This window comes from Anoplophora glabripennis, unplaced genomic scaffold (assembly GCF_000390285.2).
Source record: "Anoplophora glabripennis isolate ALB-LARVAE unplaced genomic scaffold, Agla_2.0 scaffold255, whole genome shotgun sequence".
NCBI lineage: Eukaryota > Metazoa > Arthropoda > Insecta > Coleoptera > Cerambycidae > Anoplophora > Anoplophora glabripennis.
Window position 1 is genome coordinate 594,505 of NW_019417249.1, and position 15,116 is coordinate 609,620.

Genomic DNA, 15,116 nt, shown 5'->3' on the forward strand with positions numbered 1-15,116 from the left:
GAAGCAATTTACTTAAGAAGACATGTGATTTGTCCATGTCGACAGCGCCATCAGCAAATTCTGAAAATGCTCTGTCGCAGTACGCTTTGGATCGAAGAGTGCTGTTGTTTGTGCCATTCCACAGGTGTCGCTGTTTATCGATGCACTCGAATTACTATGCATATAAAAATTTCGACGACTAGCTGCGAAGGGTGGAAGTCGTAAAAATCTATACTACCTTGTTTTAAGCAATCGTTTCGCAACATAAGTTCATTTCAGTTAAGTATACAATTTTTTAAACGGTTGTTTGTTGAATATACTATTTAAATTACGTTCTTCTGTTACCGTGTACTATTTTTACATGCGCTGTACAGTAGAAAATTAACTATTTTATTTCATTTTAGTTACTAGTGCACAAAGTGAAACACTACTAACTAAGTTGGTATTTAAAACCCAAAACTAATTCATCTGCTGTTTTTCGTAAATACTTAACTATGTACATGATTTTTTCCTAAATTGAATTCAACGATGTAATATAATAATATGATTAAGCATATTGTTGGGACATCCTGTATATTTACAGCAAACTTAATAGGAATCTAAGTAAATGAAGACGCGTTTCAATTGTGTACATTTATTTAATGAATTGGTGTTGTATTTTTGTATATTACGTTCTTGAAAATAACTCAGTCTACATCCAACTGTTTAAAATTTCCGTGATATCCCAACACCTCATGGTTTTGCAATGGCGCTGGGCGCAGGTTTTCGTTGACTCTCATTTTGTCCAATTTGTCGAATCTTTCGGAATATTGTACCAACTTTGCCTTCCACAATTCTAGAAGAAATAATATAATTATGTAATTTATTAGATGCTTAAAGGCGATGTAATTTTTCTATCACCATTCATAAAATTCCAATTTCAAGCACTCATTAAAATATGTAGACACTAGTGCGTAAATTAGCTATTTTACGCACTAGTGTAAAAATTAACTTTTTTAAACTCTAATGCGAAAGTTATATTGTTTGCATTGGCGTGTAATTAACTACGTTATTTTATGTATTAGTGCCAAAATTAATATTTTACACACTAGTGCGTAAATTAACTATTTTACGCACTCGTGCAAAAAATAAGTTTTTGTTACGCACTTATGTGGAAAATTAATATTGTATATACACTAGCGGGTAAATTTACTATTTAGATACCAATACGAAAATTAACTATTTTACATAATAGTGCAAAAGTTAAATACTCTACGCACTATCTCGAATTTACGCAATTATTGCGAAAATTAAATGTTGTATGTACTAACGCGCAATATTTCACGCATCGGTGCCAAAATTAAACATTTTATATATGCATTAGTGCCAATATTAATATTTTATACATTCGTGCATAAATTAACTATTTTATGCACAAGTGCAAAAATTAAGTATTTTACGCCCTAATGTGGACATTTAATATTGTCTAGACTAGACTAAATCTACTATATTAGTTATTAATACGAAAAATTAACTATTTTACGTACTAGTGCGAAAATAAAATGTCCTACACACTATTCCAAACTTTAAATATACCGGTGCGTAAATGAACTAATTTACGCGTTAGAGCAAAGTGTGATAATCAACTATTTTACGCCCTAGATCGAAAATTAAATATTCTGTGCACTAGTGCGTAAATTAAATATTGTATTGTAAGTTAACAATTTTCGGTATTCTTACGAAAATTAACTATTTTAAACATTAGTTTGAAAATTAAATATTTGATGCATTATCGCGAAAATTTACGCACTATCGCGAAAATTAGATGGTGTATACATTAGCGCCCAAATACTCTACGCACTATCCCGAACTTACACAGTCATCGCGAAAATTAAATATTGTATGCAGTAGCGCGCATATGAAGTATTTTACGCACTAGTACGCAAATAAAATATTTCACGCATCGATGCGAAAATTTAACATTTTATGCATTAGTGCCAACATTCATATTTTATATACTAGTGCGTAAATTAACTATTTTACGCACTAGTGCAAAAAATGAGTTTTTTACTCACTTATGCGGACATTTAATATTGTTTACACTAGCGAATAAATTTACTATTTAGATACTAGTACGAAAATTAACTATTTTACATCCTAAAGCAAGTTAAATATTCTACGCACTAGCGCGCATATGAACTATTTTACGCACAAGTACGCAAATAAAATATTTTACGCACCGATGCGAAAATTGAATAATTTATGAATTAATATTTTATACACTAGTGCGTAAATTAACTATTTTACGCACTAGTGCAAAAACTTAGTTTTTTACGCACTTATGTGTACATTTAATATTGTATATACTAGCGAGTAAATTAACTATTTAGATACTAATAGGAAAATTCACTATTTTACATACTAGAGCAAAAGTTAAATATTCTACGCACTATTCCGAATTTACGCAATTATCGCGAATTAAAATGGCGCGCATATGAGCTCCTTAACGCCAATAAAATATTTCACGCACCGTTGCCGAATTTTAACATTTTATGCATTAGTAATATTTTATATATTAGTGCGTAAATTAACTATTTTAGGCACTAGTGCAGAAATCAAGTTTTTTTTGTGCACTGATGAGAACATTTAAAATTGTCCACACTAGTGACTAAATTAACTATTTTAGGTACAAAATACGAAAATTAACTATTTTACATACTAATACGAAAATAAAATGTCCTACGTCCTATCCCAAATTTTAAATGTGTTCATCGGTGCGTAAATGAACTACTTTGCGCGTTAGAGCAAAGTGTTATAATCAACTAGGTATGTTACGCACTAGAGCGAAAACTAAATATTCTGTACACTAGTGCGTAAATTAACTGTTTTACGCACTAGTGCAAAAATTAACTATTTAATTCGCTAATGCTAAACTTAAATATTGCATACACTGGTGTACAAATTAATGATTTTCGGTATGCTTACGAAAATTAACTATTTCACACACTAGTGTGAAAATGGAATATTTTACGCATTTTCGCGAAAGTTAGATGCTGTATGAACAATTTTACGCACTAGTGCAAAAATTAAGTTTTTTATGCACTAATTTGGACATTTTATATTTATTGAAATTGACTATTTTAGAGACTAATACGAAAATTAACTATTTTACATACTAGTGCGTAAACTAAATATCCTACTCACTATCGCGAATATTAAATATTGTGTGCACCGGTGCGTAAATGAAGTACTTTACGTACTAACGCACGAATGAAATATTTCACGCAACAATGCAAAAATTATGCACTACTGCGTAAACTAATTATCTTATTTTATGCACCGGTGCAAGAATTTACTTTTTACTCTTCTGCGAAAATAAATTGATGTATACATTGTTGTGCAAAGTAACGATTTTAGATACTCTTACGCAATTAACTATTTTATACACTAGTGCGTAAATTAAGTTATTAACGCACTAATGTGAACATTTAATATGATATACACTAGTGATGAAATTTACTATTTTAGGTACTAATACGAAAATGAACTATTATATTAAATGAATTACTTTACTTGTTAGAGCAAAGTGTGATAGTCATTTATTTTACGCAATAGATTTTTTTTTCAATCGCACATAAAGCAATTTATAATAATTTATGTGCGAAGTAGTACAAATAGAAAAAAATTGTTGTCCATAACTTTGACTTATGGAGACACGGAGTGATAAAACTTTATGACAATGAAAAATAAGTGTGAAAGAAAATAAAACATGTAGTTCCCATCAAAATTATATTAAACTTTTCAGCAATGTGTGGCGAAACAAAATTTTTAATCCATCCGAAGTTTAAAAACATTGAATACTGAAAATGCAATTTCAATTATTTTCTTCTACTTTTGATATTGTACTATTAAATATGTACGTAAATTCAAATTTTTATAACTCCGGGTACCAACTACTAACCATTTAATTCCTCTAAAGATAGTTGTTCTCCTCCATAGTCTTCGGGCAACAACTTTCGTGGAATATAGTCGTAGAGTCCTTCATATGTGGAATGTAGTTTGATCTAAAAGCAAAATAAAACAATTATCGAAACAAGAGCTTATGATTCAAGAACTCAAAAATACTTAATATTTTGTTACGTTGCTTACCCTGTCGAAAATTTTCGGTTTCATAACAGCCTTGCATATGTTAATCAGCACATCGATATAGCCGGGGTAGTTGATTATGTGAATTCGTTTTATGCGGTTAGAGAAAACTTTCTAAAAGAAAAAAGCTGTCTGCATCAGTTCTATAAGATTTTTAACATACATTGACATGAGTTTTTTTAAGAACGATTTCTTTGCGGGCGCTAATTAGAAAACAATATTTTGATGACAAAAAAGAAAACGAAATATTTTACATGAAGCTTCAGAGGAATAATTTTTATGAATGGCGATAAATTTAGTACATATATGAAAACGTATTAGTTTCTCTAATTATGATACATTTTCAGGTGATTTTATAGTACATTGTGTAACGAGTGGGGAAAAGTTGCCAATAGCGCCACGAGGACGCAGTTGACGCACGAGCGAAGCGAGTGCGGAAAGCGACCAAGTGGCGCTATGGCAACTTTTCCGAACGAGTTGCACATACTATTTTCTATCACAAGTGCGAGTCGTTATGGGACCTATAGTGTAGGGGGTTAGGTGCGGAGCGTTGCGCTATGAAAATAACATCACGCTGTTGTACTATCTAGCACTTTCCAGTGCACCTAACCCCCTACACTATAGGTCCCATAGCGAGCTCGCGTGATAGAAAAAATTTTAAAACATATGTATAAAAAAAGAAGACAAATGAAGATCAAAATCACCTCAAGAATAGTGGTGGCCTTCTTCAGATGCATGGGCGACACCTTTGCCAAGTGCCCCATTTTGAGGTGCTCCAGATCTGCTATGACAACATCCCCAAGTGCCAAATCCTCCTGAGTCCTAACCTCGAGGACGTTTATCTGATGCGAGAAGAATATGTACGTATCAAACTTTTCTACCGTCGACATCAGCTTCATGACATTCACCCTGCACAGCCCTTCAGTTAGCTTTGGAAGAGGAATGCAATAACTAGAATAAATTACGATCACTTAAATTACCTTGTTTTGTTCTCGTGGTAGTATTTGTTCAAACTTTTAAATTGTATACCTCAAGGTGGTAGAATGCAGCGAAATTTTTGCCACTGAAATATCTCCGCTAATATTAGATGTACCTACGGTTCCACTCACGTGTATATCTTTCATTGGGAAGTGCAAAGAAGAAACAAAGAAATTGAAAAATTAGTCATGATTTCAGTCTTTCCTACTTACCCCATTTCATACACTTGTTGCATGCGAGGTAAACGAGGGTTGATGTTTGAGTAGATCTCTGGAATAAGGGTTCTAATAGTGTAATACATGTCCAATTTCTGCTTCGTTCTTTCGATGCTGAACTTGTTCGTTACCAAAAACATTTCGATCACTGCGTCACCTAAAAAAAAATAGATGTCGATAAAAATATCTTCAGTACCTATTTCGAATTAAAGGTCTTTTGGTTTAATTTTTGTAGATCTTGAGGAAGACAAATAGACATCAAAATTTCACTAAATGTTAGTTTTAGCCTCCATAATAGCCACATATGGAAATTTGCAAGTGGTTCGAAGAACTAATTTCCAACAGAGTTTTGTTTAAATTATGGTTACTGGTAGGTTAACGGTACCCTAATGGCACCCTCTTCATATATCAGAGAGATTAACTGGTTCAGATGGTTGAAGAAGTTCTAAGGATTATGCACCTAAAGTAACTATTATTCTCGATCTTGTTCAGTAGGTACTTATAAGGATAGAAAAATATTTTGAAAATTCCAAACTCAAACGTTTATTCATATACTAGTACTTATATTATTTTAACAAACCGTTGTCAAAAAATAAGGTGAATTTGTTTAAAACCGAAACGGTGTCTACTGAGTAGTCTTTTGGGTTTAAGGAATAGCCAGAAGTCACTTGGTGCTAAATCAGGCGAAGACGGTGGTTGCGGAACGATATGAGTTGAATTTTGACGAAATAGTCTAGAATTGCCAGTGCTGTGTGCATTATCATGATGCAAAAACCAAGAATTGTCTGTCCACAATTTCAGCCTTTTACGGCAAACGACGCATAACACTCAAATAATATTCCTTGTTAACAGTTGGCCGGTTGGAAGAAATTCATAGTGCATTACACCACTATAATCAAAGAAAACTTGTCGACATGACCCTGATTTTTGACTGACTGGCGTGGTTTTTCGGTCTCGGTTCACCTTTTGCACGATATACCCGATTGATCAGCTGTTTCCGGGTCGTAAGCGTAGATGCAAGTCTCCTTCCCAGTAACGATGCGTTTTCTGACCTCTTGGTAATCAGAAATCATTGTTTCGTAGATGTCAACGTGACGCTGTTCCAAAAAGTTGAACGTTTTTGGAGCCAAACAAAAATCTTTTAAAATGGTATTTACCAAACGGTTTGAAATGTCAGCAGTATCAACAAGGCCTCTTATTGTTAACCAACGGTTTTCGAGCACAAGATCTTCGATTTGATTAACGTGTTGTTCATCAGTTGACATTGATGATCGCCCGGAACGCTGTTCGCCATTAACACTATCTCTGCCTTCTTTAAAGTCTTTTAACCACTTGTAAACATGTTCTTGCGACATAACCTAATCACTAAAGGCCTTCTGTAACATACTCAACGTTTCCGCGGCAAAATATTCATTCCGCAAACAAAGTTTAATGCGAATTCTTTGCTTAACAAAATCAGACATAGTGAAAATCGATAAACTCACGATTAGCTCTGCAGCAATTGAATATATTGACCTGAAACTCGGTACAGATAACAAGGACAGTATTACCAACCTACAAAAAATAATTGTATGCCTTCATAATACAAGCGAATTTCAAGTAATTCATCTTACTTTTTGGACTGTACGTACTTACTTGGACTTTCGGGTAGATGTTGTTGTGATCTGAACCAATTTTTGATTATACCTATGTCCGTGGTAACATCTCTCTCTGTTTTACCAAATGTTGCTATAACTGCCTTCCTATTGGTCACCAGAAGATCTTTTGGTATCATGTTTTAGAAGGAGTAACTATATAATAATAATGCAATAAAAATGAGGAAAGGAACTATCGCAACTTTTCTAATTGTCAAAATAAAACAAATCAGTGAAAAAATAATACTAGAAGAATTAGTGGTTATTATTTCAGTTGCTTACTAGACGTGGTTCACAGTGATCAGTCGTCTGTTAAATGAGTTTTATTGTGTAGGTCTGTATAAACTACAATGAGTTGTAAGACACGTTGCTGATGTATATCGTAGACATAAACTGTTCATTTACAATGTCAGCAATTAGCACAGTTTTAAGTATTATTTTAAGGGCATTTCCGTCCAAAATACCAGTTTTAATCCAAAATAATTGAATAACAATAAATTACAAGTGTAATATAATAATAGTCTTTAACTTGCTGTGTCTTGGGAATGACTTGTAATAAATGGAAGTAGAGAAAAAAATGGCTATTTGTATTTATGCTAATACCTATTATTAGATGAATTGTTATTACTTACCGCTTGTATTTCACTTATTCTACTATTCAGTATTCTGTTTACAGTTTGTATTGAGATTATTATTCTTCTGAGATAGAGAAACTAATAATAAATAAACATGTTTGTCATCTCGTGACCTTTACAATTTCTTTTATTACTTCCTAACAAATAGTATTTATTTCCAGAATTTAAAATGAAAAGTCATGTTCGGTAAAATAATTTTCTTGTTTAATAAGCACTATACATGTTTCTTAAACACACAGGGTGTTCCTTGGTAAAAATTTAATATTTATCGGAAATAAATACAATATCCTTACCAAATATGTTTTTAACGCCCTGTATATCGAAAATAAAACATATTCGGGTCCACATTTACTGGGAATTCTCATTTACACTTTTAGTAATTTAGAAACAAATGAACATACACGAAATATATGAAACTGTTTGACATTGTCACGTTGAATTTAAAGTAAAAACACAAATACATCAAACACTGAATGTTAAAGGACATTAGTCGGGATTCACTAATCAATATTGCGGCTATCATTAATTTGTAGTTAATTAAACAAAACTTGCGTGTGCATATCAGCCTTGAAAAATATTTGCTGTAAGAGATAATAAAACAAAACACACTCATTACGATTACAATATCATGTTATTACATACAAATTACTCATAGCCACATAATTTTGTAAAGTTTCACTATTTCTTATTTGTTATGCATGCGAAGTGAGAGACATCTACTGACAAACAGTTCAATCACTAGAAAGCTGATCAGCAAATTGGTTATGTTGTAAGAGCTTTATATTTTCCCGTGTTTTTAAAGAGTTTATTAAATTTCTATTTATTTGGTTGTAAATGGTTTGTAGTGTAACAAAATTGGTGTAATAGTGTATTATTTTCATTTGTGGTTAGTGTTTTATTACAGTGACTCAAGATCACAAATTGGTGAATTGATATACGGTGAATGTTGACAAAATGCTGCAGCAGTGCAATATGTTGGCACTTCTACATAAAAATGGTCTACTGACTTTTTCTTGTACTATTAGGGTGGTTAGAAGTAAGGGGATGATTTCAGAAATTAAAAAAAAACGTAACAGCAGAAAAATTAATGAATTTTATCTTTTTGTTTCAATTTATTCTAAGAAATGTAACTCTCCTTTCAGAGAAATAGATACATTTTTTAACTTTTAATAAAAAAGTTATAACAATATCAATTTTTTAATAGTCAATTTTTATGATTTAACACTAAAACAATTTTTTTCTATGCCATTCGATTGATTATTCAAAATAAATATTTCCTTCACGAGCAACTGCTTTATCCATACCATGTGCAACGAGTACAGGCCTTAAATCCAATAAATGATCATCAAGCACGTTTGGTTTTTTGCCGCTGGTTTCTACGTTATGATGCTGAAGACCCTCGTTTTCTTGCAAACATTCTTTTTACTGATGAGGCCGGGTTCACAAGAAATGGAGTGTTTCATTTTCACAATACGCATATTTGGCCCGACGAAAATCCTCATGCTCTAATAGAATCTGGGCATCAGGCACGTTTTTTATTAAACATTTGGATGGGTATTGTAGGTAGGGTTGCCAGATTTATTTCATGACTGACCCGGAGAAATTCATGGCTAAAAAAAAGTTCTGCAATTAGACAAATCGATGTCTAATAATAAAAAAAAAGGAATATGACTGGAGGAAATGGATTTCGAGGGTGGGTAGGGAGTTAACCCGGAGAAATGACATGTTAACCCGGAGCCCGAAGATGTACCATCAAAACCCGAACACTCCGGGTCAAACCCGGATATCTGGCAAGCCTAATTGTAGGTGACAGGTTTCTAGGTCCTGTTGTTTTACCAAACCGATTAACAGGCGCTGCTTACCTCAACTTTCTGCAGAACACACTGTATGTGTTTTTGGAAGACATTCCTTTGAATTAGAGGCAACAAATGTGGTTCCAGCATGATGGTGCTCCAGCTCATTTTTCCATGGCCGTTAGAGAGCATTTACACTAAACTTTTCCACATAGATGGGTAGGAAGGGCCGGACCTTTTTTTATGGCCTCCAAGATCGCCTGAACTGAACCCTCTAGATTTCTTTGTTTGGGGATATTTAAAGACATTAGTGTATGGTACTCCTGTAAATAGCCTGGAAGAGTTGCAGCTACGGATTAATCAATAGTGTCAAGAAATCCAAACCAAGGAGGGTGTTTTCGAAAGAGTTCGAATATCGTTGAGATGAAGATGTCGTGCCTGCTTGGAAATGGACGGAGGGCACTTTGAACATCTTCTGTAACTTTGTTTTTTGTTTGTTGAAAGCTTCCTTTGTCGGTTTATTCCTAATCAAATAAAATGTCTGAAAAACGAATAATGGTCCATATCTCCGCAACCGTTACTTTGCGGACCCATGTTTATTAAGACTTTTCTGCTTATTTTGGTTCATACTATTACCTCCTGAAATATTTTACACTCTTTTTTTAACACCCTGTATACCTAACAACAGGGTAAAAGGTAAAGAGATATTACCTTAATCATTAAATATTCTTTATCGGAAGCCCCAGTCAAAAATTCTTCAATATGTGCTCTTTCCAATACTGCAGCTTTTTTTGCTTTGTATCCTCTCGATTCACTCTTCAAATAAGCGGTAAGCTGTTATACTTTCCAATATCTATATTTCTGTAGACCTTTATAGTAGCCTTCAACATCGAATTCTTCGACCACATAGATGAAATTACATATTTTTTCTTCAAATTTAAAAAATACGATAGCATGGCTTCTTCATTTATTGTCATTACTCTCCGTTTTTTCCTCCATTCGTTAAATTCGGCGAACACTTTTTCGTAATATTCCCTAAATTTCGCTGGCAATAAATGGAAAATTGTTTCTTGAGCATCTTCAAAAACAGCCACAGGAACACAATTACTTTCTTGCATTTTTACAAAACTCAGATAGAACTGTTTATTAAATAATTGATAATAAACAACGTAGGTACCATAGCAACCAGTAGGTATAAAAAAACGTTATAAGTACTAGTAAGAAATATCAAGTCGTGTGAATATTTTTTTTATTAAATTCCACAAATATGATTGTGATGTGATTTTGGATAAAACGTATTGCATTCGTGTATTAATTGCGATTTATCCACCTGAGAATATTAAACAAAAAAAATTATAAAATTCATTAATTTTTCTGCTTGTTGTGATTTTTTTAATTTCTGAAATCATCCCTTAACATGTAGTCGCCCTAACTCTGTTAATTTTAATAGTACAAGAAAAAATCAATTTACCGTTTTTATGTAGAATTTGATGGTCTACAGCTTTTACACGAAACTTTTTTTCCTAGCTCTTACCCCTTTTGAGTAATCTTGAAAAACCCCTTTAAATTATCCTTTTTCACCCCTGGCCGGAGGTTAAAAAATATTACTGTCACTGATTGTTATTATATAAGTCCTCAAACTAACTTATATCAGAAATTCAGGCAAGTTGACCAAAATTGCGATTTAAAATCCCATTTAATTGGACTATAATATTAGTACTTTATTCGTGGCAATAGAAAAAAAGCAATATTTTTGTTAATATATTTTTTATTTTCTGCAAATGTTATCATTATATAATGATTACATAATTATACTGGATGTAAGAACCACATTTCAAGTATAACAATTGCTCATATATAAATTGTTTAAAACAAAAAAATTCATTTATTTAGATCACACTTTAGTCAACATCCAATTTTTTGAAATTCCCGTGATATCCTAATATGTCGTCGTTGTCCAAGGGAGCTGGTCGAAGTTCTTCGTTAACTTTCATTTTTGCCAGTTTGTCGAATCTCTCGGAGTTCTCTCTTAAACATTTTTTCCACAATTCTAAAAAAAAAAGAAAATTGAAATTTGTTATTAAACCAGTCACAAGAATTGAAGGATAAAAAAATAGACCTTTTGAGAGGGAATAAAAAATTAAAAATTTTTTTTTCGGATGGATTTCTCATAAAGGTAGTAAAAGATAAAAATTTTTAACTGTTATATCTTGAAACTAGAAACTTCAAGCTCCAATTTGCTTTTTTACTATAGCTCTAGGACTATCACCTAACAATTTACTTTTTTTTTATCCTTTTGTCACCAGAGATGTTTCTAATTTCATTCATATTGAGATATTTGAAAAATACTACAACTTCTAAAATAATTATCTAAATTCTAGTACTTTCAAAAGTGTGTAAAAATAGTAGGTAGTAAAAGAAGAAGGTTTAACTTTCATGATTCTTGAAAGAAGAAGAACAAGAAATAAATACCGTTCAGTTCTTGCACCGAAAGCTCTTCACCACCATAGTCTACGGGTAAAATTTCCCTGGGTACGTGTTCATATAGTTCCTCGAGACTATTGTGGAGATGAATCTAAAACATGGATGCAGCAGTAAAATAGTGGAATTTTATATAAAACGTTATACAGGGTGTTCAGAACGCAATGGGCCCTACTACAAGGGCAGCTTCCTTGGATGAATATAAACGGTTTCAGATAATTTACTTTGGTAAAATTTTGTATTTTTAAAAAGTTCCTTGACTTCATATAAATTTTGCGATTTCTCAGAGACGAAAAATGATGAAATCGGGGTAAATCCAAGTGCGTTTTAAAGAGTCATTATAGTACATAGATCCCATTAATGGTTTCAGCAAAAAAATTACCTTTCCATGTAACATAACCTCAAATATGTCAAATAATCGCGATTTTGGCACTTTTAGGTTAGGAGATCTCGAAAATCAGAGCCAACTGAGTAATTTGGGTACCGGATTCGAATTCAGCGCACCAAAATCCTTTGGGAAATTATATTCGTTTTGTTGGATTAAAATCTTATCGGTCTGTGCTATTTTTACTTACCCTAGCGAAAAGCTTAGGCTTGAAAGCGGTTTTGCAGATAGCCAGCAGAATGTCTATAAAGGGAGGGTAGTTGATTGCGTGTATGCCTTTCAGACGGTTGGAATACACTCTCTAAAAAAATAATAAAAAATAGAAAGCAGACAACACAGTTTGAAGTTATTAAAATAATCAACTAGTTTTTAGCAACCCTCATATTCGCAGATTGGTCAGGATTTATAGGCGAGCGGTGCACCCCTAAAAAGACGCACAAAAAAACGAGTGGACCGACCACGGAGGGGGCCCAGGATGAAACCTTTTCTAATCGCTATATTACGTTGTTGCGAACAAAAAGCCTTAATGACATATTTCTGTATCGATGGTCAGCAATTTGTAATTAACAAAAAAACTTGCTAAATTGCGAAAACTTAAAAAATCAATATGAAAACACATGTATTTTGGGCAAAAATAAGCACTTTTTAACTCTTGTGATTTTTTCGAAAGAAGCTTAGTTTTCGAGCTACGAGCGATTTAAAGTAAAAAAATAAGCAAAAGTCGCCATTTTCAATTTATGCTTTCTCGGATGTTGGAGCTTTTTTTATTATTTCTTGGTCGAGGTTACTCATTGAATTTTCATGTTATATATTTTTGATCCCGACGACTTTTTTTTCCCCCCGAGAGAGAATCTGTTATTTTTTGAAGATTCGTGATATGTGACCCGTTTTTTTAGGTTAGAAAACGAACTATCAATTCTGACCTCGGATTCACGTTCGGCGGGGTCTTAACCATATAAATGAACAATTGAATATATAAAAAAAATTGTACTTTTCCTAGCACTTTTTCGCGAATTTTTTCTTTTTTTCACCTGGTCTTTGAGGTTAGGAAATCCCTGTGATGTGATAGCTCAATTCTGACACCGGATTCGTGATCAGGAGGCAAAAAAACTACGGATAACATATGTCGCATGAAAAGTACAGACTACTTTTTTTTGTATGGCTGTGTTATTATGAATGAATATATTTATTGTAATAATTGTACAGTTATAACATTTATAAAATCTGGATAATTATTCCTCTCGTGTTTACTAATTGTCACATTTTTCCCAAAATGGTTTGACTGCTCCATTTCAGTCACCGGACGCTAAACATTATCTGACTGATTCATTAAAACAGAATGACGCGTCGCACTACTCAAACCTCGAGTTGAAGTGTCATTGTAAAGAATCCTGTTGGCTATTTCATTTTTATTAAACCATCAGCAACATAACTTTCTGTAAATGTGGCTGATTTCCACCCACCATGTCCCTTGATTGTTAATACATCAACTCCTGTATTAGCCAGTAACGTTGCCGATGTTCTTCGGAATGAATGGCCTGTATATGTTTCAGGATGTTCTAGTTTCAAAAACTGCAATCTTATTAGGAATCATAGAAGGGTTATTTGAAAATCACTCATTTAGAAATAATAATTCAAAACTAGCAAAATTGCAACTTTTATGTAGCTTTGTTTATAAACACCTTAGAAACGACAAAATCCAAACAATGAATTGATTAAGAAATGTGGGAGTAGATAAAATGTTACACACTACGCAGCAGTTAAGTATAATTTACCAGTCTCGGACTCTATTGCCAGCCCTCGCTCCGCTCGGGCGCAAAATCGTCCTCGACTGGTAAATAATACTTACCTCCTTTATTATGTAAATAGCTATTACATCACCATTGGTATCGAATTTTATAATTAACTAGCGAAATGCTCTACGAGTTACAGTTACATTTGAACACTTTTCATTAAAAATGTGTATTGCATATCGATATGAAACATAACATTTCTCAAGAAAAATTCGTTGCTCCAGGGTTAGCGTTGCTAACAAAAATTATTCGGTGGTCTCTGAATAAAAATAAATATGTTGACTGACATTTATAAGGAAATATCCATGGTAATTATATGGTATGTAAGATGGTTAAAAATTTCGGCGTCTTTTTATTTGCAAAATGTGATTATTGATCTTTTTTTTACTAAACCCCGTATTTAAGCAATTCTTGAGATCTCGAACAACTTTGTTAAATACAGTTTTTAATTAAAACAAAAATTAAAGACACTGCTTAGAGGATATTTCACATTTTGAAATTTTTTGGACGCCCTGTATATTTTATTACATATTTGATTGCTGCTCCTGGCTTCCGAAGATAAGCAAAACTTTTTATCAAGAATAACTTTCTCTCGAAAAATCAACAATAAGGAGTGTGGTACCCCATCCAGGGTATTATGTAGCCATGATGTAATGCCTTTGTATATAACGAGCTTAACTGATGAAGAAATATTAGAGGCAATAAATAGTTTAAAAGACAAAATGACATCGGGTCACGATAAGATACCGGCTTTTCTTGTGAAAGATTGTGCAAAAGTTCTCCTACAGCCACTTTCTATTATTTACAATTTAATATTAAAATCATCTACGTTTCCTGAAATATGGAAATTGTCGAGAGTATGTCCGATCTTTAAGAGTGGTAATAACACCGAAGTTAAGAATTACACAGCCCCACAAAAAAAATTGAAATTAATTTCTCCGATATCTGAGGAGGTGCACTTCATGTTTTTGGGGTTGCTGAATCCGAATCCGGGGTCCGTTTAACCCCATCACGTCAGGGTCAAGGGCATCTGAAGGTCAAATTGCGGAATGACTATTAAAAAATCTGGAAAAATTTATATATATGTTTTCGGGGTCG

The 15,116-nt window shown here is 33.0% G+C and overlaps 1 protein-coding gene across 1 annotated transcript in view; it reads right to left on the reverse strand.

Moving 5' to 3' along the window:
* Window positions 1–597: 597 nt before the first annotated feature.
* The window catches only part of LOC108905900, a 31,946-nt gene continuing 17,427 nt past the window's right edge, over window positions 598–15,116 (reverse strand). The window contains exons 5-13 of the mRNA XM_023456084.1: window positions 12,416–12,526; window positions 11,832–11,934; window positions 11,266–11,409; window positions 6,933–7,076; window positions 5,295–5,454; window positions 4,809–5,055; window positions 4,108–4,218; window positions 3,920–4,022; window positions 598–814 (exon numbers count right to left, since the gene is read on the reverse strand). Coding sequence (XP_023311852.1) covers window positions 666–814; window positions 3,920–4,022; window positions 4,108–4,218; window positions 4,809–5,055; window positions 5,295–5,454; window positions 6,933–7,076; window positions 11,266–11,409; window positions 11,832–11,934; window positions 12,416–12,526 — 1,272 coding nt within the window. The 3' untranslated portion in view covers window positions 598–665. The remainder of the gene's footprint in view (window positions 815–3,919; window positions 4,023–4,107; window positions 4,219–4,808; window positions 5,056–5,294; window positions 5,455–6,932; window positions 7,077–11,265; window positions 11,410–11,831; window positions 11,935–12,415; window positions 12,527–15,116) is intronic.